Source organism: Bombina bombina, chromosome 2 (genome assembly GCF_027579735.1).
Source record: "Bombina bombina isolate aBomBom1 chromosome 2, aBomBom1.pri, whole genome shotgun sequence".
NCBI lineage: Eukaryota > Metazoa > Chordata > Amphibia > Anura > Bombinatoridae > Bombina > Bombina bombina.
Window position 1 is genome coordinate 856,300,410 of NC_069500.1, and position 27,069 is coordinate 856,327,478.

At 39.6% G+C, this 27,069-nt stretch overlaps 1 protein-coding gene across 1 annotated transcript in view; it reads right to left on the reverse strand.

Moving 5' to 3' along the window:
- ADGRL3 (adhesion G protein-coupled receptor L3) overlaps positions 1-27,069 on the reverse strand; it is a 1,741,359-nt gene that overhangs the window by 1,485,444 nt on the left and 228,846 nt on the right. The window contains exon 3 of the mRNA XM_053703187.1: positions 20,174-20,382. Within this exon, the coding sequence (XP_053559162.1) occupies positions 20,174-20,246 (73 nt within the window). The 5' untranslated portion in view covers positions 20,247-20,382. The remainder of the gene's footprint in view (positions 1-20,173; positions 20,383-27,069) is intronic.

Below are 27,069 nucleotides of genomic sequence, written 5' to 3' on the forward strand. Positions count from 1 at the left end.
AGCGTTCAATCTCCATGCAGTCAGTCTCAGAGAAATTAGATTTGGATGATTGAAAGGACCTTGTATTAGAAGGTCCTGCCTCAGGGGTAGAGACCATGGTGGACAGGACGACATGTCCACTAGGTCTGCATACCAGGTCCTGCGTGGCCACGCAGGCGCTATCAGAATCACTGATGCTCTTTCCTGTTTGATCCTGGCAATCAATCGAGGAAGCATCGGGAATGGTGGAAACACATAAGCCATGTTGAAGACCCAAGGGGCTGTCAGAGCATCTATCAGCACCGCTCCCGGGTCCCTGGACCTGGATCCGTAACAAGGAAGCTTGGCGTTCTGGCGAGACGCCATGAGATCCAGTTCTGGTTTGCCCCAACGATGGACCAGTTGAGTAAACACCTCCGGATGGAGTTCCCACTCCCCCGGATGAAAAGTCTGAAGACTTAGAAAATCCGCCTCCCAGTTCTCTACGCCTGGGATGTGGATCGCTGACAGGTGGCAAGAGTGAGACTCTGCCCAGCGAATTATCTTTGAGACTTCTAACATCGCTAGGGAACTCCTGGTTCCCCCTTGATGGTTGATGTAAGCCACAGTCGTGATGTTGTCCGACTGGAATCTGATGAACCTCAGTGTTGCTAACTGAGGCCAAGCTAGAAGAGCATTGAATATTGCTCTTAACTCTAGAATATTTATTGGGAGGAGTTTCTCCTCCTGAGTCCACGATCCCTGAGCCTTCAGGGAGTTCCAGACTGTGCCCCAACCTAGAAGACTGGCATCTGTTGTTACAATCGTCCAATCTGGCCTGCGAAAGGTCATACCCTTGGACAGATGGACACGAGAAAGCCACCAGAGAAGAGAATCTCTGGTCTCTTGATCCAGATTTAGTAGAGGGGACAAATCTAAGTAATCCCCATTCCACTGACTTAGCATGCATAATTGCAGCGGTCTGAGATGCAGGCGCGCAAATGGCACTATGTCCATTGCCACTACCATTAAGCCGATTACTTCCATGCACTGAGCCACTGACGGGCGTGGAATGGAATGAAGGACACTGCAAGCATTTAGATGTTTTGATAACCTGGACTCCGTCAGGTAAATTTTCATCTCTACAGAATCTATAAGAGTCCCTAGGAAGGAGACTCTTGTGAGTGGTGATAGAGAACTCTTTTCCACGTTCACCTTCCACCCATGCGACCTCAGAAATGCCAGAACTATCTCTGTATGAGACTTGGCCCTTTGAAAGCTTGACGCCTGTATCAGGATGTCGTCTAGATACGGAGCCACTGCTATGCCTCGTGGTCTTAGAACCGCCAGAAGTGAGCCCAGAACCTTTGTAAAGATTCTCGGGGCCGTAGCCAACCCGAAGGGAAGAGCTACAAACTGGTAATGCCTGTCTAGAAAGGCAAATCTTAGGTACCGATAATGATCTTTGTGAATCGGTATATGAAGGTAGGCATCCTTTAAGTCTACCGTGGTCATGTATTGACCCTCTTGGATCATGGGTAGGATGGTTCGAATAGTTTCCATTTTGAATGATGGAACTCTTAGGAATTTGTTTAAGATTTTTAGGTCCAAGATTGGTCTGAAGGTTCCCTCTTTCTTGGGAACCACAAACAGATTTGAGTAAAACCCTTGCCCTTGTTCCGTCCGCGGAACTGGGTGGATCACCCCCAATACTAAGAGGTCTTGCACACAATGTAGAAATGCCTCTTTCTCTATTTGGTTTGCTGATAACCTTGAAAGATGAAATCTCCCTTGTGGAGGAGATGCTTTGAAGTCCAGAAGATATCCCTGAGATATGATCTCCAACGCCCAGGGATCCTGGACATCTCTTGCCCAAGCCTGGGCGAAGAGAGATAGTCTGCCCCCCACTAGATCCGTTTCCGGATAGGGGGCCCTCGCTTCATGCTGTCTTAGGGGCAGAAGAAGGCTTTCTGGCCTGCTTGCCCTTGTTCCAGGACTGGTTAGTTTTCCAGCCCTGTCTGTAACGAGCAACAGGTCCTTCCTGTTTTGGAGCGGAGGAAGTTGATGCTGCTCCTGCCTTGAAATTACGAAAGGCACGAAAATTAGACTGTTTGGCCTTTGACTTGGCCCTGTCCTGAGGAAGAGTATGACCCTTACCCCCAGTAATGTCAGCAATAATTTCTTTCAAGCCGGGCCCGAATAAGGTCTGCCCTTTGAAAGGAATATTAAGCAATTTAGATTTAGAAGTCACGTCAGCTGACCAGGATTTAAGCCATAGCGCTCTGTGCGCCTGGATGGCGAATCCGGAGTTCTTAGCCGTTAGTTTGGTTAAATGTACAACGGCATCAGAAACAAATGTATTAGCTAGCTTAAGTGCTTTAAGCTTGGCCATAATCTCATCCAATGGAGCTGTGCGAATGGCCTTTTCCAGAGACTCAAACCAGAATGCCGCAGCCGCAGTGACAGGCGCAATGCATGCAAGGGGCTGTAAGATAAAACCTTGTTGAACAAACATTTTCTTAAGGTAACCTTCTAATTTTTTATCCATTGGATCCGAAAAAGCACAACTATCCTCCACCGGGATAGTGGTACGCTTAGATAAAGTAGAAACTGCTCCCTCCACCTTAGGGACCGTCTGCCATAAGTCTCGTGTGCTGACGTCTATCGGAACATTTTTCTAAACATCGGAGGTGGGGAAAAAGGCACACCGGGTCTATACCACTCCTTGCTAATAATTTCTGTAAGCCTTTTAGGTATAGGAAAAACGTCAGTACACACCGGTACCGCAAAGTATCTATCCAACCTACATACTTTCTCTGGAATTGCAACCGTGTTACAATCATTCAGAGCCGCTAATACCTCCCCTAGCAATACGCGGAGGTTCTCAAGCTTAAATTTAAAATTAGAAATCTCTGAATCCGGTCTCCCTGGATCAGATCCGTCACCCACAGAATGAAGCTCTCCGTCCTCATGTTCTGCAAATTGTGACACAGTATCAGACATGGCTCTCACATCAGCGCGCTCTGTCCTTAACCCAGAGCTATCGCGCTTGCCTCTTAATTCAGGCAATTTAGATAATACCTCTGTCATAACAGCAGCCATGTCTTGCAAAGTGATTTGTATGGGCCTCTCTGATGCACTTGGCGCCACAATATCACGCGCCCCCTGAGCGGGAGGTGAAGGTACTGACACGTGAGGAGAGTTAGTCGGCATAACTTCCCCCTCGTTGTCTGGTGATAATTTCTTTACAGATATAGATTGACTTTTATTCAAAGTGACATCAATACAATTAGTACACATATTTCTGTGGGGCTCCACATTGGCCTTCAAACATAGTGAACACGCAGATTCATCTGTGTCAGACATGTTTAAACAGAATCGCAATGAGACTAGCAAGCTTGGAAAAACCTTTCAAGTAAATTTACAAGCAATATAAAAAACACTACTGCGCCTTTAAGAAGCACAAAAAAACGTCACAGTTGAAATAACAAAGAACCAAATCAGTTATAGCAACCAAATCTTCACAGTAAATGTATTAAGTTAGAAGAGTATTGCACCCACTAGCAAATGGATGATTATCCCCTTAATACCCAAAAACAGATAATCAAATTAACAATTAACGTTTTTTATCACAGTCAAACACACTGTCACAGGTCTGCTGTGACTGATTACCTCCCTCAAAATGACTTTTGAAGACCCCTGAGCTCTCTAGAGACGTCCTGGATCAAGGAGGAAGAAGCAGGAAGACTGAAACTGAATTTTTACTGCGCAAAAAAGCGCTAAAATAGGCTCCTCCCACTCCTATTACAACAGTGGGAAACCTCAGTTAATCGTTTCTATATAGAAATAAACAACAGCCATGTGGAAAATTTCATGCCCCAAAAGATTTATCACCAAAGTACCTCACAAAAAACGAATAACATGCCAGTAAACGTTTTAAACATACACTTTAAAAGTTAGATAGTGTTATTAATAAGCCTGCTACCAGTCGCTTCTACTGCAGTTAAGGCTTATACAATACTTCGGTATTAACAGTATTTTCTTAGTCAAATTCCATTCCTTAGAAAATTACCTCGTTTGCAGGATTCCCCGCATGCTATTCCCTTTCTGAAAGTTACCCCACTCCTCAGAATGTGCGAGAACAGCCAGTGGATCTTAGTTACTTCTGCTAAGATCATAGAAAACGCAGGCAGATTCTTCTTCTAAATACTGCCTGAGAACAAACAGCACACTCCGGTGCCATTTAAAATAACAAACTTTTGATTGAAGAAATAAACTAAGTATAAAAACACCACAGACCTCTCACAACGACCTATCTAGTTGAGTTGCAAGAGAATGACTGGATATGACATGTGAGGGGAGGAGCTATATAGCAGCTCTGCTTGGGTGATCCTCTTGCAACTTCTTGTTGGGAAGGAGATATAATCCCATAAGTAATGGATGACCCGTGGACTGAATACACTTAACAAGAAAAATTATGTTTTTGTGTGGGATTTTAATAGTGCCGCCTGAATGGAGATGGATGTTAGTGTAAGGTGTTTTTTTTTTTTACTTTTTTGGGTGGTTTTGTTTTTTAGCTAAGGGATGGGCACTTGGAAAAGAGCTGAATGCCCTTTTAAGGGCAGAAAAAAAAGAGCTGAATGCCCTTTTAAGGGCAATGCCCATAAAAATGCCCCTTTAGGGCCAATGGGTAGTTTAGAATTTTTTAGAGTTAGGTTTTTTATTTTGGTTGGGTGGTGGGTTTTACTGTTGGGGGGACTTTGTATTTTTTTACAGGTAAAAGAGCTGTTTAACTTAGGGCAATGCCCTACAAAAGGCCCTTTTAAGGGCTATTAGTAGTTTATTGTAGGTTAGGGGGTGTTATTTTGGGTGGCTTTTTATTTTTATAGGGCTGTAATTGTTTTTATTTTTGGTAATTTCCTTAATTATTTTTTGTAAGCTTAGTGCTTTTTATTTTTCGTAATTAGGTCTATTATTTTTTGTAATTTTAGATTTTTTATTTTTTTTCATAGTGTTAGGTTTTTAAATTTGTAATTTAGGTTTTTAATTTGTATTATTTTTTTATTTTATTAGAATAGTTATGTTATAAATTTATTTTTATTTCACAGGTAAGTTTTTATTCTTTTAAAGAAAGTTATATTGTAAATTTAATTTAAAGTTAGGGGGTGTTAGGTTTAGGGGTTAATAGTTTAATTTAGTGTTTTGTGATGTGGAGGGTGGCAGTCTAGAGGTTAATAGGTTTATTTATTTAGTGGCAGCGATGTGGGAGGCCAGAGGTTTAGGGGTTAATAGGTTTAGTTAGTGGCGGCGATGTGGGAGGCCGGAGGTTTAGGGGTTAATAACTTTATTATAGTGTCATCGATGTCGGGGGCGGCAGATTAGGGGTGTTTAGACTAGGGGTTTATAGTAAGGTATTCAGTTTAAACATAACTGTTTTTTCGTTATGGTTGCGTTATGGAGATTTTTCATTCCGCATTTCAGGCGTTAGAAAAACACTCTCTCCCCATTGATGTCTATGGGGGAAATCGTGCACATCGCATCAAATCAGCCCTTGGCTTTTGTGCGGTATGGAGCTTAATGTCACCATATCGCACGCACAAGGAGGCTTTTCACCAACTCAAAATGGCAGCACTATGGAGAGTGAAATAACACAACTTTTATAGCGTTAGTTTCGCACCCTGTTTAGCGTCATGAAAATTCTTTAAAAAAAGGGACCTTTATTTTATCTCATGTCAAGAGTCCAAAAAAAAGCAACAACATTTCGGGCCTACAATCAACCCTCAGTCATATCTGTACATTTAAAAACAAAGTTGCCTTTTATACTCTTACAGGATACAATGAAACTCCAACATCCTGTGTCACAATATCACCACCATATGAGCACAATGTGTATTGCATTGTTCAGTTTAAATTGCAATTGCATTTGCAATGTCGCCACCATAAATCAATTATAAATGCTTTCATTGCACAAAGAAAACTACAATTCCATCTACATGGTGAATACATTTCAAGTAAGGGGCTACCCAGATTATTTAATTAATTAACAGAGAGAAGAGATGATGGAAGGATATCTATGTGTTAAAAACAAAATAAAGAATATGACTAATGGATAGATAGATTAATATTTGTAACAAAATATAATTACCTTAGTAATAGGGTGATGAGGATATTAAGAACACACTGGAATGTGTTGAAAAACTTAATCCATTTGTGAAATCATTTTCCAATTACCCTATGCCTAAATATAAATGGAATACATGCAGACATTGGGAGTTGTAAAATTAATACTCAGAGAACATTAGGTATACAGAATACTGGTAACTATCCCTGTTTGGGATGCAGCCGTTGTAATTCCACCGGAAAAGGTGAACATCTCTTAAAAAAATCTGAGAAATGTATTGGATAAATAAATTAGAAACTTTAGCCCCTAAAGGAATTAATAAGGATTTTGATTGGACACTGTTCAGATAAAACAAAAAAAATCTCTGTCTGTTTTTTTGTGGTTTATACTTCATGTTGGGCTGAAAAATATTCATCTAAAGAATTGTGAAAAATAGTTTTTAATTTTTGTTCATATTATGTTTTATTTAATTGAGGATGTGAAACATATAATGCCCACATGGTGGCGATATTATAGATGCAATTCATGTTTTGTTTATGCAATCTAAGCATATATAATGGTTTTGTGGTGGCGACATTGCAAATGCAGTTCCAATTTAAACTGAACAATGCCCATATAATGGCGATATTGTGACACAGGATGTGACTGTTTCCTTGCATCCTGTTAGAATATAATAGGCAATTTTGTTTTTATATGTGCAGACATGACTTAGGGCTGATTGTAGGCTCAAAACATTATTGCTTTGCTTTGGACCCTGACATGAGATACAAACATAATTTGTGCTTACCTGAAAAATTAATTTCTTTGATGGTGGTTAAAGTCCACAATCCATTACTCTTGGGAATTACTCTTACTTACCAGTAGGAGAAGGCAAAGATTCCCAAACCTCAAGAGCCCTCCCCCACCTCACACATACATCAGTCTAACTTAAAGGCAAGCATAATGAGGTATGAAAAAGGAATAAGAGCCATAAAAGGAGCGAGGAAAAAAAGATGTGCTGAAGAAAAGGTGGTGAGAGTCCACAATCCATTACTCCTGGGAACTAATACCCAAGCAGTGGAGGCCATGAGTAATAACATAAAAAGGGAGGGATTTTTTTTAATGGACTTAAAAAATAAATCAGCCAAGCAAGAAAAAAAATCAAGCTTAAAGACCTTCCTACCAAAGGCTGAATTGGAAGAAGCAAAAACATCAAAATGGTCAAATTTTGTAAAAGTATGCAAAGAACCTCTATGTCCAAGAACTTAGCCTTTCAATTTCCATGTCATCAAGTTCAGAGATTTGGATGGAAAAACAGACCTTGAGATAGAAGATTTGACCTTAGAGAAAGAGTCCAAGGAGGTCAGCTTGGACATCTGAACCAAATACGCATACCAAATTATGTGAGGCAAAGCTGGGGCTATCAGGATTACAGATTATTTCTTGGGGCTTATCTTAGAAATCACTGTGAGTAGAAGTACCAGATGAGGAAACAGATAAGCACGGAGCTACTAGAGCATCCACAAATGCCTGAGGGTTTCTGGACTTCGCAAAGATTAAATATCATATTCAAATCATATCAGATAAAGACTCCATCACCAAGCTTCACCATCTAAAAACATAACAATACCCCTGGTTTCAGGGATCATAGTACTAGTAGAAAGTAATTTCTGAACTGACCTTTTATGCTTGTTTGAAAGTGGGAGAGCCTCCAGCACCTCACAAACTGCAGTCTTGATTAATTTTTTCACACTGGGTGAAACATCATTAACATTCTCCTGTTGGTTTGATTGCATTAATACATTTAAACATGACTCACATAAATGAGCTGGAGCAGCTCATTTTTTAAGCACACCTAATAAAGATTGAAAGGTGTTTAACGGACTCGGCTTCAAGTGTAGATTTAGCTACAGAATCAGACAGCTCCATTATAGTATTTGACAAACCAAAGCAATACACACAATAACCCACTTAAAAAAGCTCTTGAGGAATGGAAATAACTTTTCCCCTCCTAAGTAGCTTTTGAAATAGACTTACAGATACAATACTCACTAAGGTGAACTGCAAAACAAAGCAGGAGACATTAACAGCACAGAAGAGATAACGCTCTAGAAATGCCCATGAAAAGAACTTGCAACTAAAAAGGATTTAATGTGCCAAAACCTGTGCATAGCCAGGACGTATGTGCGCTAACCAGTCATAGGTAAAACAGTCAAAAAGTGAAAATAACTAAATACAGAATAAAGGGACGTGCGCTAACCCGACAAGCACAAACCCCACGCACCCAAACCTTTGTCCCAGGGCCATATATATATTAGCAAATTTATAAGAGCCCATAACATAGCTAAAGAGTGTCTAAAATGTTAAAAAAAAAAATCTCTCTTAACTGATAAATTAATTTCTTTCATGATGGCGAGTGAGCGGTTACATATGAGATATATATTCCTACTAGGAGGAGGAAAAGTTTCCCAAAATTTTAAAACCTATAAAACCCTTACCTCCCCACTCATACCTTAGTATGACATATAGCCAAGTGGTGAGGTGCTTAGAAGGAGTAAAAGCCAAAAAGTGGAGCAGGGCAAAAAGATGTGCTTAATCAAAAAATAACCCCAAACAGGTGGGGGCTTGTGGACTCTCGCCACCATGAAAGAAATGAATTTATCATGTAAAATATAAACAAAAAAGAGATAGCTGTAATCATAGACTCTAAATTATGTTTTCTTTCATATAGGTGGCGTGAGTCCATGAACTGTTATGTATGGGATCTAAAACCCAAGATGTGGAAGTCCACGAGTAACAAAAAGGGAGGGATTAAAATAAAAACAGTTTTTTTCACTGAGAAATTAATCCATAACCCAAAAATAAATATGTATTTTATGACAAACTCAATATATAGGCCCAATTATCAAACTGAGATAACTGCCTGAAGGACCTTTCTACAAAAGGATGCTTCTAACTAAACAATACATGAAAATGGTAAAATTTAGTATAGGTATGCAGAGAAGACCAAGTGGCCGCTTTGTAAATTTGATCAACTGAAGCCTCATTTTTGAAAGCCCAAGATGTGGCAACAGATCTAGTAGAATGAGCTGTAATTCTCTGTGGTGGAGGCTGACCCGCCTCCAAATAAGCTTTGTGAATCAAAAGTTTCAACCAAGAGGCTAAAGAAATAGGCTAAAATCCTTAGTAGTATCAACATAATATTTCAATGCTCTAACAACATCCAAAGAATGTAAAGATTTTCAGAAGAATTTTTTGGATTAGGACACAAGGAAGAAATGACAATTTCCATATTAATGTTGTGTGAGGTAACAACTTTAGGTAAAAATGTAAATGTTGTGGGGGGTTGCAGAGTTGGATCTGATGGCGTCTCACCAGAACGCCAAGCTTCCAAGGTACGGTTCAAGTTCGAGATCCTCAGGCCGCCCTTGATAGATGATCTGGCGGTTCCTTGTGATTTCAGTCTAGCATACCTGTTTCCTTCGTTTGCTCTCCTTCCACTAGTTATTGCTTGTCTCAAGCAGGAGAAGGGCGTCTGTATTTCTAATAGCTCCTGCATGGCCTCACTGGATCTGGTTTGCAGACCTGGTGAAGATGTCATCTCTTCCACCTTGGAGGTTACCTCTGAGGAAGGACCTTCTAACACAGGGTCCTTTCCTCCATCCAAATCTAATTTCTCTGAAGCTTACTGCTTGGAGATTGAATGCTTAGTTGTGGCTAAGTGTGAGTTTTCGGAGTCTGTCATTGATACCATGCTTCAGGCTCGCAAGCCAGTCAGAGTTAGGATTCCTAGAATTTTGTCTTTTCTCCAGGAGGATCTGGAGAAGGGATTGTCAGTCTTCTCTGAAGGGTCAGATTTCTGCGCTGTCTATTCTTTTACACAAACGTCTGGCAGATATGCCAGATGTTCAATCTCTTTTTCAGACCCTGGTCAGAATCAGGTCTGTGTTTAAACCTGTTGCTCCTCCTTGGAGCTTGAACCTTGTTCTCAAGGTTTTGCAGCAGGCTCTGTTATAGCCAATGCATTCTATAGATATTAAGTTATCTTGGAAGGTTTTTTTGTGTTGTTGTTGCTATTTCTTCTGCTCGTAGAGTTTCTGAACTCTCGGCTCTACAGTTTAATTCCCCTTACCTTCTTTTTCATGTGGGTAAGGCGGTCCTTCGTACTAAATTGGGTTTTCTTCCTAAGGTGGTTTTGGATCGAAACATTAATAAAGAAATCATTGTTCTTTCTCTTTGTCCTAATCTTTCTTCTAATAAGGTATGTCTTTTGTGCCTGGTCTAAAACTTTACCTGCAAACTGTTTGTTTGTTTCTCTGGAAAGTGTAAAGGTCAGAAGGCCACTTCTCTTTCCCTCTGGTTGAGAAGAATGATTCATTTTGCTTATGAGGTCAGCAGCCTCCTGAGAGAATAACGTCTTACTACACTAGGCTGTCTCCTCTTCTTGGGCTTTCAAAAATGAAGCTTCAGTGGAACAGATTTGCAAGGTGGCAACATGGTCCTCTCTGCATACTTTTTCTAAATTCTACAAATTTTATACTTTTGCCTTGGCTGGGGCTTCTTTTGGGAAAAAGGTTCTTCAAGCGGTGTTGCCTTCTGTTTAGGTCCTCCTGCCTTTTTCTCCCTCCATGTTTATTCTGTGTCCTCTAGCTTGGGTATCGGTTCCCACTAGCAATTGGAATGACATTGTGGACTCTCCATGTCATAGGAAAGAAAACAAAATTCATGCTTACCTGATTAATTTCTTTCCGGACATGGAGAGTCCATGACCCTACCCTTAAATAAGACCGTATTTTTTTGTTAAACCTCAGGCACCTCTACACCTTTGTGTTATCTTCTTCGTCCGTGGTAAAAATCACCCAGGAGGGCCTCTGGAAGCATGTGCCCTGAGACTGATGATCCATGAGAGAGAGTCTCTTGTTAGAGGATCCAGAGCTATCCTCTGAGATAGATCTGAATGGTCTCTGTGCCATTGACTGAGCATGCATAGTTGCAGAGAACAGATGGACGAACAGCAGAATGGAGAGAGATACATGAATTGAGGAGTTTTGATTTTCTAACATCCGTCAGAAAAATCTTCATGAATAGGGAATCTATGATGGTCCCTAAGAAACACACCATTGTAGTTGGAACAAGGGAACTCTTCTCCAGATTCACTTTCCACCCGTGGGAACGTAGAAAAGACAACAAGATCTCTGTATGAGAGTTTGCTAGTTGAAAAGATGACGCTTGAACCAAGATGTCGTCCAGGTGAGGCTCCACCGCAATTCCATGATACCCGACTACTGACAAAAGAGCCCCCAGAACCCTTTGTGAAAATTCTGGGAGTTGTGGCAAGGCCAAATGGAAGAGCAACACATTGAAAGTCCATGTCTAGAAAAGCAAATCTCAGGAACTGGTAATGATCCCTGTGAAAAGGAACATGCAGATAGATATGTGTCCTTTATGCAACCATTTCCATCTTGAAAGACGGAACCCTGAGGAATTTGTTGAGAGATTTTAGGTCTAAAATGGATTGAAAAGTTCCCTCTTTTTTGGGAACCACAAATAGATTTGAATAGAATCCTCGACCCTGTTCCTTTACCGGAACAATCACTCCCAGGGAGGAAAGGTCCTAAACTGCTCCGGCTTTGAGGAGGAAGAGGAGGATTTTTGTCCCTTGAAGTTACGAAAGGAACGTAAATAAGAATTTTGGCGACCCTTAGGTCTATTCTGCTTGTCCTGTGGTAAAAAAAAAGAGACCTTTCCACCTGTAATCTCAGAAATGATCTCCACTAAACCAGGACCAAAAAGGGTCTTACCCTTGTAAGGTAATGACAGGAGCTTGGACTTGGAAGTAACATCAGATGACCAAGATTTTAGCCACAGAGCTCTGCGAGCTAGAACAGCGAAGCTAGACAACTTGGCTCCCAGTCTAATGACTTGCATATTGGCATCAGAGATAAAGGAATTGTCCAGCTTAAGGGCCTTAATCCGATCTTGAAACTCCTCTAACGAAGTCACCTCTAAAATTAGCTCTGACAAGGTATCACACAAATAAGATGCTGCACTTGCTACCGTAGCAATACTAGCTGCAGGTTGCCATTGTGATCCCTGATGAATATACATTTTCTTTAAATAAGTAATAAGCCTCAAGCTTTTTATTCATGGGATCCTTAAAAGAACAGCTCTCCTCTATAGGAATGGTAGTTCTTTTGGCCAGAGTAGAATTAGTTCCTTCCACCTTAGGCACAGTGCCCATGAGTCCCGAATGGAGTCAGCAACAGAAAACATTTTTTTTTTTAAATGGGAGAAGGGGAAAAGGGAATCCCTGGTTTATCCCATTCCTATGATATGATCTCCGATATAGTCTGGTACAGGAAATACTTCCACAGAGGAAGGAACATCATAGCTAGATTTTTTTAGGGTCGACAGTGACAGAAGGGTTGGAGTCATCCAAAGTATCCAGTACCTCCTTTAGAAGTAAACAACGGTGTTCAAGCTTAAATCTGAAGTTTACTTCTGCAGAATCAAAGGATTTACACTGTCAGAATCTGAGATCTCACCCTCAGAAGCTACCATGGTATCCTCCTCATCCAACTTATGGGGGAGGTCAACCATCGCAGAAGAAGATGGAACAGACACCTTATTAGCAGATATACAATTTGATTTCCTCTTGCACTTACCCGCAATGGGAAAAGCAGATAAAGCCACAAACACAGCAGAAGATATCTGTGCAGCAAAATCTACTATGTATGCAAATACATGTCTCCAGGAGGCTGAGAGGAACCACAGGGCACTGTATGCGATGCCATTGAGGCTTGGGACGTTTGAGGAGAAAGTTGTGGCATATCTTGAACAGCATTATCCTGAGAGGCTCAGAAGGGAGTAATTTATCTTAAAATTTTAGCTAAACATGAGGAACAAAATTGCATAGGCAAAACAATTTGGGCCTCTAAACATAATAAACATTTATCAAGGGAAACAGACTTCTGTTCAGTGTCCATGGCTAAGATAGAGCCCCAAATAAATAATGACCAAAACATTTAAAATTTAACTGTTACTTTAAGAAGCTAATTCAGAGTGCAATACCGCTAATATGCAAATAAAGAAAACAAAAATACACCTCTACACCTCAACCAGACTGAGGTGTCCTACCGTAACCGTTAGCTACAGAAATAAAAAAAAATTAAGAGCTCCAATGAGGTCCCCACTGCCACCACAGATGAAGACTCACACGGAATGACACCGCTCCGCTCAGCGTGCAAGCGGAAGAGTGGGCTGTCACGTGAGCGGCAGCACAAGAAATTGCGCAAAAAAACAAAAGCGCACAAACGTTTCTCTGTAGACTCTAACAGTTACGATCCCAATATTAATTTAAAAAGTTCAAAAACACTGTCTCCTAGCATTTCTCATAAATAAAGAAATCCTGTCTCCTGTCCCAGAGGAACCGTCCCAATAAATCTTTAAAGGATCTTTAAAGGATCAAATAAGTCCCATTTTTTAAAAAATAGTGCATTATAAAATTCCTGAAAGTGCAAGTCTCCAATACCTAGAAGACAAAAGCACTTACCTGCATATACAGCAGTCGGGCAGGAAGACAGTTTACAAGGCGTGAAAGGACACATACTCCTATCAGAGACCCTTAGAAAAAGAAAGAAATGAGTAACTAACTCTGGCTTTCTATAAAAATGTTAGAAACAAAGCAAAGACAACCTCACCACCTTCTAACTGCTAAAAGCCACCACTACTCTTACTAAAGAGATTGACGTGGACAAAGCTAAACCCCAATCTTTGCTTGCAGGGAAAAATACCCATAAAAGAATTACATTTTTCAGACACCAACTTCGCACATCCTCCATTGACAGAGGCAAAGAGAATGACTGGGGGTTATGGGTAAGGGGAGTGACACTTAACAGCTCTGCTGGGGTGCTCTTTGCCTCCTCCTGCGGGCCAGGAGTGAATATCCCACTAGCAATAGGAATGACATTGTGGACTCTCCATGTTATTTTTTTTTTTACTTCACAGGTAAGTTTTTATTTCTTTCCTATGGGAAAGAAATAAAAACTTAACTGTGAAATTAAAAAAAATCCTAAATTTAAACTATAAAATAACCTAACATAACTATTTTAATATAATTAAAAAAAACTACCAATTAAAAAATCTAAAGTAGGGAGATAAGCTGCTCACCTTCCAAGGCTTCCTCTGAAAGTACAGCCCACCTCTTATTCTACATTTTGAATTCTGGAGACTGTGCAGTTTTCTCTCATCATGGGGCCCAAAACCAGGTGGGAGACGAGATGGGACTCACAGTCTCCTCCTACAAAGTTGTTGTCTCTTTCATATCTTGTTATTCTAAATCCTCCGATTTTTTATAAATCTTCCCCAATAAAACACTGGGAAACCTCCTTAGCCCTTACGCACGAACCACAGCAATGGAGGGCTGCGGCCCTCCATTGCTGTGGTTCGTGCGTACACAGCTCACCAAAAAAGTCATACATTGTACAACCTTGTATGAGTTGTTTCTTAAAGTTTTGCTGCAATGGCACATGACGCCTCTCCGCCTCTTTAAAATCTCGCCCATCAACTCCCCCAAGTGTTGGAGAGGATGTGAGGCGTTGGGGACCTCCCAGCACATCTGGTGGTCCTGCCCACAGATCCAGCCGCTTTGGCAAAAAGCACTCCAGTATTGCACCTTAAAAGGTATTCAGATACTTACTTCACCAAGCATCTGCCTATTCCACATTCTGCCCACACGCCTGACTTTACCGCAGAAACTATTTTGTATATACCTATTTCTGGCAGTAAAATTGGCCATAGCCCGGATGTGGCTCCAGCGGGTCTCACCCTCTTGGGAACAATTGGTTGATATTTTAAGATATGTAAAGACAATGGAATCATATGTTTCCCACATACATGGATCGGAAGACCTCCAGATTATGATATGGGAATATGGCCCAGATTAAATTTAGCTGTGAATCCTAATGCATGCCTATAGTGCTTTCACACTGTAATAATAACCCTGCTTGTCCCTCCCCTATCCCTTTCCTGATATGAAACCTCCCCCCGCCCTCTTCCCTCCTCCCTCTCCTCCACCCCCCCCCTTTTTTTTTATGTTTGTAATTCGACACAGATCTCAAAGGTTATTTTTGTATTTTGTATTTAAACATACAATGGTTAAATTATGATGTTGGTAAGAACAGCTATGTCATGAATTTATGTAATATATGTACAATGCTGACCCACCCAGACAATCGGACTGAAATTGTCTTTCTATGGAAGATTGGTTTACAGCACTCCCACCTGGATAGGTGGGAAAAGTTTGGTGACGCATTCCTTCTTCTGGATATCTTCACTTTTTCTTTATTAAATTGTGACACAGCGAGATTATTATGTTATGTGATGATGTTATTCACTTGTTTGTTCTTGCTGTTATTATGGTCATTTACTTAAATAAAAAATATATTTAAAAAAAAAAAAAAAAAAAGTTTAGGGAATTCTTGGTTGAAGATAAAGAAAATGTTTGGGGGGGAGACACACATAGAAACAGCCTCACTATTCTCATATACCACTGTTTGGAACAGGAATGCTCAAATCCAGACCGATTGTTTGACATGTATACTAGGTTTATCTATCATTTTGTATCAAAACCATCAATATAATGCTATCTAACATTTGTAACCTGTATGTTTGAATCATGCTGTATGTGTGTACTCTGTTCTCCCTAATAAAAATGATATTTAAAAAAATAAAATCTTAAGTACAAATTTAAAAAAACAGAATTTATGCTTACCTGATAAATTTCTTTCTCCAACGGTGTGTCCGGTCCACGGCGTCATCCTTACTTGTGGAAATATTCTCTTCCCCAACAGGAAATGGCAAAGAGCACATATAGCCCCTCCTCTGGCTCCGCCCCCCAGTCATTCGACCGACGGTTAGGAGAAAAAAAGGAAAAACTATAGGGTGCCGTGGTGACTGTAGTGTATAGAGAAAGAAATTTTTCAAACCTGATTAAAAAACCAGGGCGGGCCGTGGACCGGACACACCGTTGGATAAAGAAATTTATCAGGTAAGCATAAATTCTGTTTTCTCCAACATTGGTGTGTCCGGTCCACGGCGTCATCCTTACTTGTGGGAACCAATACCAAAGCTTTAGGACACGGATGAAGGGAGGGAGCAAATCAGGTTACCTAAACGGAAGGCACCATGGCTTGCAAAACCTTTCTCCCAAAAATAGCCTCCGAAGAAGCATAAGTATCAAATTTGTAAAATTTGGCAAAAGTGTGCAGAGAAGACCAAGTCGCTGCCTTACATATCTGATCAACAGAAGCCTCGTTCTTGAAGGCCCATGTGGAAGCCACAGCCCTAGTAGAGTGAGCTGTGATTCATTCAGGAGGCTGCCGTCCAGCAGTCTCATAAGCCAATCGGATGATGCTTTTCAGCCAGAAAGAAAGAGAGGTAGCAGTAGCTTTTTGTCCTCTCCTCTTACCAGAGTAAACGACAAACAAAGACGAAGTTTGTCTGAAATCCTTTGTTGCGTCTAAATAGAACTTTAAAGCACGGACCACATCTAAGTTGTGTAACAAACGTTCCTTCTTTGAAACTGGATTCGGACACAGAGAAGGAACAACTATTTCCTGGTTAATATTCTTGTTGGAAACTACTTTTGGAAGAAAACCAGGTTTGGTACGCAAAACGACCTTATCTGAATGGAACACCAGATAGGGTGGATCACACTGCAAAGCAGATAATTCAGAAACTCTTCTAGCAGAAGAAATAGCAACCAAAAACAGAACTTTCCAAGATAGTAACTTGATATCTATGGAATGTAAAGGTTCAAACGGAACCCCTTGAAGAACTGAAAGAACTAAATTTAGACCCCAAGGAGGAGTCATGGGTCTGTAAACAGGCTTGATTCTGACCAAAGCCTGTACAAAAGCTTGTACATCTGGCACGGCTGCCAGGCGTTTGTGTAACAAAACAGATAAAGCAGAAATCTGTCCTTTTAGAGAACTCGCTGACAACCCTTTATCCAAACCCTCTTGGAGAAAGGAAAGAATCTTAGGAATTTTAATTTTACTCCAGGAGAATCCCTTGGATTCACACCAACAGATATATTTTTTCCATATTTTATGGTAAATCTTTCTAGTCACAGGTTTTCTGGCTTGGACCAGAGTATCTATCACTGAATTTGAAAACCCACGCTTGGATAAAATCAAGCGTTCAATTTCCAAGCAGTCAGCTGCAGAGAAACTAGATTTGGATGTTCGAATGGACCTTGTACTAGAAGATCCTGTCTCAAAGGTACCTTCCATGGTGGAGCCGATGACATATTCACCAGGTCTGCATACCAAGTCCTGCGTGGCCATGCAGGAGCTATCAGAATCACTGAGGCCGTCTCCTGTTTGATCCTGGCTACGAGCCTGGGAAGGAGAGGAAACGGTGGAAACACATATAAATATCGAATAAAGCAATCGATTTAGCCCACAACAGTGTCAACCAGTATATAGCCCATTAATAAGCCTTCATTCTGTTATGAGTCTAAGAAAATGGCTTACCGATCCCAAAGAGGGAAAATGACAGTCTTCTAGCATTATAAAATCTTGTTAGAAAATGGACCAGTCATACCTTGAGCAGAAAAGTCTGCAAACTGTTCCCCCCAACTGAAGTTCTCTGGGCTCAACAGTCCTGCGTGGGAACAGCAATTGATTTTAGTTACTGCTGCTAAAATCATACTCCTCTTTTAAACAGAACTCTTCATCCTTTTCTGTTTTAGAGTAAATAGTACAAACCGGCACTATTTTAAAATAACAAACTCTTGATAGAAGAATAAAAAAAACTACAACTAACACCACATACTCTTCACCATCTCCGTGGAGATGCTACTTGTTCAGTGCGGCAAAGAGAATGACTGGGGGGCGGAGCCAGAGGAGGGGCTATATGGGCAGCTTTTGCTGTGCTCTTTGCCATTTCCGGCGTCACAAGTAAGGATGACGCCGTGGACCGGACACACCAATGTTGGAGAAAAAAACACTATGAAAAATTTTAAAAAATCTAAAATTAGAAAAAAATATTAAACACTAAATTACGAAAAATAAAAAACACTAAGATTACAAAAAATAATAAAGGAAATTATAAAAAATAAAAACAATTACACAAAATCTAATAGCCTATAAAAAATGCCCCCCCCCAATAAAAACACCACCTAGCCTACAATAAACTACCAATAGCCCATAAAAGGGCCTTTTGTAGGGCATTTGCCCTAAGTTAAACAGCTATTGTACCTGTAAAAAATACAAAGCCCCCCAAAATAAAAAAACCTAACTCTAAAAAATCCTAAGCTACCCATTGCCCCTAAAGGGGCATTTGTATGGGCATTGCCCTTAAAAGGGCATTCAGCTCTTTTACAAGTGCCCAAAAAACCCTAATTTAAAAAAAAAAAAAAAATCTACTCATGGTTCCTTAAGTCCAGACATCCATCTCCATCCAGGCAATGAGAAGTCTTCATCCAGGCAATGAGAAGTCTTCATCCAGGCGGCGACACCTTCATCCATCATGGCGGCGCAGAGCCATCCTGGACGCCGAAGACATCCTGCGCGGAGCATCCTCTTCATATGGTCACCGCCGTACACTGGAGTTGAATGCAAGGTAGCCATTTTAAAATGGAGTACCTTGCATTCCTATTGGCTGATTTGATTCTTCAAATTCAAATCAGCCAATAGGATGAGAACTTCTGAAATCCTATTGGCTGTTCAAATCAGCCAATAGGATTTCAGTAGCTCTCATCCTATTGGGTGTTTTGAACAGCCAATAGGATTTCAGAAGTTCTCATCCTATTGGCTGAATTGAATTTTTAGAATCAAATCAGCCAATAGAAATGCAAGGTATGCCATTTTGAAATGGCTACCTTGCATTTAACTTCAGTGTACAGCGGTGACAGTATGAAGAGGACGCTCCACGCAGGATGTCTTCCAGGAAGGCTCTGCACTGCCGGGATAAAGATAGAAGACACCTCTGAGATGGATGACGGTGTCGCCGCCTGGATGAAGATGAATGTCCGGACTTCAGGAACCGTGAGTAGATTTTATGGGGTTAGTGTTAGTTTTTTTTTTTTTAGATTAGGGATGGGCACTTGTAAAAGAGCTGAATGTCCTTTTAAGGGCAGTGTAAAAGAGCTGAATGTCCTTTTAAGGGAAATGCCATACAAAGGGACATTTTAAAGGTCTTTAGGTAGCTTATTGTAAGCTAGGGGGTGTTTTTATTTTGGGTCTTTTTATTTTTATTAGATTAGGTGTAATTGTTTTTATTTTTTATAATTTTGTTTATTATTTTTTGTAATCTTAGTGTATTATTTTTGTAATTTTAGATTTTTTTATTTTTTCATAGTGTTAGGTTTTTTAATTTTGTATTTTAGATTTTTTAATTGGTAGTTTTTTTTAACTTTATTATTTATTTAGTGAAGCCATGTGGGGGGCCCGAGGTTTAGGGAATAATCATTTTATTTAGTGGCGGTGATGTCGACGAGCGGCAGATTAGGGGTTATTCAGTTTATTTAGCGTCGGGGAGCGGTGGATTAGGGGTTAATAACTTATTAGTGTTGGCGATGTCGGGGAGCGGTGGAATAGGGGTAAATAACTTTATTTAGGTGTTGGCAATGTCGGGGCGGCGGATTAGGGGTGGTTAGACTTTTTTCCCCCATTGACATCAATGGGGTTGCGTTACGGAGATTTTTCATTCCAAACTTCGGGTGTTGGCTTTTGTGCGGTATGGAGTTTAACGCCACCATAACACACGCGCAAGGAGGATTTTCAGTAACTCGTAATGGCAGCGCTATGGAGAGTGAAATAACGCATTGGCATTAGTTTCGCACCCTGTTTAGCTCAAAACTCATAATCTAGGTGTATGTGTTACTTGATATTCTTGAACAATATATCTTAACATCAAGGATATTGCATATATCTGATGATTGTAAGCATGGACTGAGCACACTTTGTATGGAACTGTGTGATATTGTATACACCTTCTATTGATTTCATACATAAAAAAAAGAAAAGCTAAATCATATCACAGTCTCAAACTCATTTGTATACATTCTCACAATGCATTATATATTGTATAAAACTTTAAAAATCTTACCATAAATTAGAGGTGTGGACAAAACCATGAAGAAAAGCATCTGAATTGACCACATGGTTTTGAGGTCAGACATGTATGACTTGAAAATGCCACAGCAGTTTTCTTGTCCAAAAGGGAATGGAAATATTGCTTTTCTCCTTGGGTTTTTCTGGGTCTATAATGATGTTCTAGTGCCTTTCATTCAAAGAAAAGCAGGAAAGCTCCAGGACCTATAAAAATAAAAATGAGATCATCATGAACATCTTACTGCTGTATGAATTGATATGCTAATATGCCCTCTCTGAGCTGTAATCAATTAACAAACAATACTATTGATACTTTTCCTTTCATAGTTTAAGCTTGCATTCTGGCTCAATAAGATGTAGGATAATGCAGTATATATTTAATTTAGTTGGAACGAAATTAGGGTTGTGTAAATTGTATCGCCCAACGCCTGGGACATAATGTTCTGGGCGCCAGAAAGGCAGTATTTATTTTTTATTTTTCTAAATAGCCTTGATGGGCAATCAACAAATAAGCTTGGCATCCCATAAACAATTAAACGTTATAATTCTTCACTGCCCTGTAAACAGGTGCCCAAGCAAGTTTAAAACAGGTGGCAACAAAAATGCTATGTTCCAAAACTCTCAACCAATTTCCTCAAAGTGCCTCCTGTCATAGCCCTATTAAGGACCAGATTACAAGTAGCGTGCTATTGGGCTTTCTGCTTCCACGCTAACTGCACTCAAAGTAAAACATTTAACGCGGGCGGGTAAGCACACGTATTACAATTTGAAAGTAAAAAGTTAGGGCAAGAGGGAAACCTGATGTGCTCTCTTCAGTATTGTGACCTCATTGACTTTTTCTCCCCATAGACTGCAACCAGCAAAGGTCACTGTCAGAGTTACTTGGCATTCCCCAAAAAATGCCTTGTGACTATGACTGATTTTGATCAAGAAAGGTCACTGTCAGTTACTCGACATTTCTACTTTCCCAATAAAAAAAACCTTGTGGTACATTTGCATATAAAATACCACTGTAATAACTGGGCATCACAAATCATATAATATGCTTTAAGTTAACGTATATTAGCCAGATCTCTGGTAAATAAAAAAATAAAAAAGTACAACCCCAATTCTGAAAAAGTTGCGACAGTATGGAAAATGCAAAAAATCTAACAAAAAGTCATTTGAAAGTTAAATTTACCCGCACTATATTGAAACACATTAGTAACAAATTTGTTGATGTTTTATTTTGTGAATTTAATGTGTTCTTGAAAATATACACTCTGCAACACGTTCCAAAAAAGATGGGACAGGGCAATTTAGGACTAATAGTGAAGTGACAAGTGGTGATGTGAAAAAGGTGAGGCAATCGTGTAATCATAGTAAGGAGCTTCCAAAAAAAGGCCTATTCCTTCAAGAGCAAGGATGGGTCGAGGCTCGCCAATCTGCCAACAGATGCTTCAGCGAATAATCCAAAACTTTGAGAACAACATTCCCCAAAGACAAAACCGGTGGGATTTTGGGCATTTCACCTTCTAGAGTGCACATTATAATTAAAAGATTCAAGGAATCTGGTCAAATCTTGGTGTGTAAAGGGCAAAGCTGAGAACTACTTCTGAATGCATGTGATCTCCGATACCTCAGACATCGCTGTCTCAAAAACCATCATAAGTCTATAATGGATATCCTGACATGGGCTCGGGAATACTTTGGTAAACCTTTGTCAGTCAACATCATTCGCTGCTGCATCCACAGATGCAAGTTAAAGGCTTTACTATGCAAATCAGAAGCCATACATCAACACTGTCCAGAAGCGCCGCCAACTTCTCTGGGCTCTGTCTTATCTGAAATGGACAGTAGCACAGTGGAATTGTGTTTTGTGGTCCGACAAGACAACATTATGTTCTCCGGACCAAAGAGACAAAGGACCATACAAGCTGTTATCAGCGTCAGGTCCAAAAGCCAGCGTCTGTCAAGGTATGGGGGGGTGTCAGTACCCATGGCATAGGTAAACTTGTGCTTCTGTAAGGGCATCATCAATGCAGAAAGATATGTATACATTTTGGAGCAACAAATGCTGCCATCCAGATGTCATGTTTTCCAGGGACCTCCCTGCATTTTCCAGCAGGACAACACCAAACCACGTTCTGCCCGTATTATAAGTGCATGGTTGTGTAAGAAGAGGGTGCGGGTGCTAGCATGGCCTGCCTGCAGTCCTGACCTGTCGCTGATTGAGAATGTATAGCGCATTATGAAGTGCAAAATGGGGGGAAATTCAACTTGTTTAACTTAACCAACTGGTGTTGTTTAGTGCCCAAGTGCTTAATAAGTCTTACTAAAAGAAAAGGTGATGTTACACAGTGGTAACATTTTTGGATTGTGTTGCAGTCATCAGATTTGAAATGAGTGTATATTTCTAAAAAAAATACATTAAATTCACAAAGCAAAACATTAAATAATGTGTTAATGTCTTTTCAATATAGTACAGGGTGAATAACATTTTCAAATTACTCTTTTTATTTGTCTGTTTTTTCCATACCGTCCCAACTTTTTTGGAATTGGGGTTGTAACTTTTTTTGTTTACTAAAATCCTTCAGAATTTATTGAATGAGCAACACACTGGGAATTATAGTTTGGTTTTGTCTTTTATGATCCCTTTCCTTATTGAGGTAATGGAGCTGCAAATGACGCCTTCTAGCATACATTTCACTGTCCTGGGGTGTGACTTTCTTTGCAGTCTATTTTTAAAATAAAAATAAAATCACACAATCGCATGAACAATAGTGTGAAATGTTAACTCATTTGTTTACATGTAGAGAAATGAGTCCCGGCAGGAAAAGATTAATGCTTCTGTGGCCTCCTTTTTGTTTTTAAATTTAGTTTCTGCTGTGTATACATTTTATGTATATGGTATACCCCAATTCCATCCTTACTTTTTATGTGTTCTAATAAATTTGTTAAGAATTGTGGGGATTGTTTTATGCATCGTCGTATGATGTTTGCTTCTCTCTCTCAGCTGAATAAGGTTGTGGTGAAAAAAGATGAAATTGCTTGTTTTTCTCTGTAAATATATCATTATTATTATTGGAACTTCAGAGCACTGTTTAAGGAGTTTTGTTTTGGGAAAGTAAATTTTTATACAGTTCATATTAAAATATGTTTGAATGTAGTTTTTACTTATTTTAAATTAATGTATTACTTTTCTTTTGTTAAATAAAAAGGTTTTCTCATGTATAGGAAGCCGTATACCAGTTCCATTTTATTCACACTGAGAATACTCAGTGAAAGATGGTTTACATCCATAAAATGGAAGTATATTTAATGTTTCCTTCTGATTTTTACCAAATCCACACTAATTCTAATATACTTAGATTTCTAATTAAAATTGCCATATTTTTATTTTAAAAAAAGGTTTATATTATTATATACAAACACATACATTTTGAAGTAGAATGTATGCCCAAACATATAATTTATCTTATTTTGAAAGGAAAGCAAGGTTAGTGAGATTTTATCGTTCTTAAAATTTCCACCTTTAAGGATACATTTCTCAGGTTGGTTAGAGAAAAAAAGTGGAACTAAATATTTCTACTTAAAGGGGCATTATACACCAAAATTATTATAGGCTATTAAAATAAAGCATTTGGTGTAGAAAAAAATTGCAATTGAGATACATTACCTATTTTGCAGCTAACTCTCCTAAAAATGGGATAAACCATGCAGGGTGGCTCACTGAATATGTATACCTAAGTACTATACGCTAATCACTGAGCTATTGTTTTCTCTTCACTCACTAACTACCTAAAGCCAGGAAGTCACTAAATGACATGCCTGGCTCACTAAAGCTGCACTAAGTTATATGAGGTCTGCTGAGAAACTTGTGTGTAGAAGCTAATTTGCCTAAAATCAGACAGCTTTGCCTTATCTGCTGCATCGGTGGTTACACACAGGGAGCTAAACGTCTCACACACTTTTCAGTGAAATATGATCCTTTACAAATAAAACAACAGTTTCTCAGCAGACCTCAAATAACTAAGTGCAGCTTTAGTGAGTCATGCATGTTAGTCAGTGACTTCCTGGCTGTAGGCAGTTAGGGAGTAAAGAGAGAAAACAATAGCTCAGTGATTAGAGTATAGTACTTAGGTATACATATTCAGTGAAACACCCTGCATGATTTATCCCAATTTTTGGAGAGTTAGCTGCAAAATAGGTAATGCAGGTCAATTTCAAATTTTATCTACACCTAATGCTTTATTTAAATAGCCTATAATAATTTTGGTGAATAATCCCTCTTTAAAGGTGCATCGAAGGGGGCGGTGCCTAGCTGAGCTCCAAGATGGAAGCATGAGCTTAATGTTCTAGGCAGTTTACTAAGTTAAAGGTGGCTGTAACCATAATCAGTGCTGAAAATTATATGGGACAGTGATTACTTAGAAGAGCCAGGTTGGTGGCACACATGTATGCCCAGGATGAAACCGACAACCCACTAATTGCCACATACAGAAAGATCGAAGGAGCAGCCTGCCTTTTTTGGGAGTGGTGCATGGAGCTGTTCTATGTTAAGAGTGACACGAATCGGAGATAATATAGCTCCGTTCAGAGGCCGGATAGCTTCAGGTGGATGCCGCTTGAATAATCCAAGGACCTAATAAGGAGCACCAGTGGACGGGTCTGTGAGTACAAGGGACATACGCAATGTGGCACTTAAGCAAGTTAATAACCCTCATATATTAAATGCCAGGAGGGAAGTCCTATAGTGAGGGGTAAAAAAAAATAAAAAAGGAACTGCCAAGCAAGATCTGGCTTAGCTGCAACGCCGTCTGAAATAAAAATGAAATGAAAAATGAAGTGCCTTATGAGAGGCATAAAATATAAGAGCTATCAGACACTTTCATACACGGTTGGACAGAGAGCTCTGCTATGCTCAGCAGTCTTAAGTTTTCTGATAGCAATACATAGTTATCACTTAACATGTCATATGACAGAAAGATGCATGATGTACATGATGTACAGATGTAACTTGCTGACTCAAGTTACATTACATAATGCAAGCTGTTTAATGTTGAAGGCTGTAGAAGTGTAGGCAATATAATACAGATGTGAATCTTCTCACTGCAACACCACATGATGGATACAGATTAAAAGAGGTTGTTATGTTGAAGTTGTAACTTTATATTTCTGAATCCAGATAACTTTCATTGTGACTGAGAGGCATCCATTTTATGTTGAAATGTCTTCTAAAAAAAATCCAAAATCAGATAAATCTACTAAAACATCTGACATGATTACTGTATATAAATATATTCAAGGCCCATATACAGAGATGGCAGAAGCTCTGTTTATTCCAAGAAAATTGTTTCTGACAAGAGGTCACAATTTAAGGATGGAGGAAAGGAGATTTAATCTCCTGCAACGGAAACGTTTTTTCACTGTAAGAGCAATAAAATTGTGAAACTCATTACCAAAGGAGGTAGTAGTGAATGCCAATACCCTAGATACATTTAAAAATAGTCTGGATACATTTCTGTATATAAACAAAATTCATGGATATGATTGCTAGTATTAAATGGGTCACCATTAGTGGGGTTATTTATGCTTAACTGGAGCTTTTTGTAAGTATTTTAGATTTGTATAGGTTGAACTCAATGGACTTCAGTCTTTTTTTCAATATTATCTACTATGTTACTATAAAATATTTTCTAAAAGCTGCAAAAAGTAAATTTATGCTTTCCTGATAAATTGATTTCTTCTATGATACAAGTCCACGGATTCATCCTTTACTTGTGGGATATTATCCTCCTGCTAAAAGGCAGTGGCAAAGAGCACCACAGCAGCGCTGTCTATGTAGCTCCTCCCTTGACTCCACCCCCCAGTCATTCGACCGAAGGTATAGGAAGAAAAAGGAGAAACTAAAAGGTGACTGAAGTTTTAAATCAAAAAATATAATCCATCTTAAAATGACAGGGCGGGCCGTGGACTCGTCGTATCATAGAAGAAATCAATTTATCAGGTAAGCATAAATTTACTTTTCTTCTATAAGATACGACGAGTCCACGGATTCATCCTTTACTTGTGGGATACAATACCAAAGCTACAGGATATGGATGAACGGGAGGGACAAGACAGATGCCTAAACAGAAGGCACCACTGTTTGAAGAACTTTTCTCCCAAAAATAGCCTCCAAAGAAGCAAAAGTATCAAATTTGTAAAATTTGGAAAAGGTATCAAGGGAAGACCAAGTCGCAGCCTTACAAATCTGTTCAACAGAGAAGGAACAACAATTTTCTGATTAATATTCTTATTAGTAACAACCTTAGGAAGGAATCCAGGTTTGGTACGCAAAACCACCTTATCGGAATGGAAAACAAGATAAGGCGAGTCGCATTCCAATGCAGATAGTTCAGAAACTCTTCGAGCCGAAGAGATAGCAATTAAAAACAGAACTTTCCAAGATAGAAGCTTAATATCTATGAAATGCATAGGTTCAAACGGAACCCCTTAAAGAACCTTAAGAACTAAATTCAAACTCCATGGCGGAGCAACAGGTTTAAACACAGGCTTAATTCTAACCAAACGCTGACAAAATGACTGAACATCTGGAACATCTGCCAGACGCTTGTGCAGTAAAACTGATAAAGCAGATATCTGTCCCTTTAGGGAACTAGCTGATAACCCCTTCTCCAATCCTTCTTGGAGAAAGGACAAAATCCTAGGAATCCTGATCTTACTCCATGAGTAGCCTTTGGATTCGCACCAATAAAAGATATTTACGCCATATCTTATGGTAAATTTTCCTAGTGACAGGCTTTCGAGCCTGAATCAAGGTATCTATGACCGACTCAGAGAATCCCCGCTTGGATAAAATCAAGCATTCAATCTCCAGGCAGTCAGCCGCAGAGAAACTAGATTTGG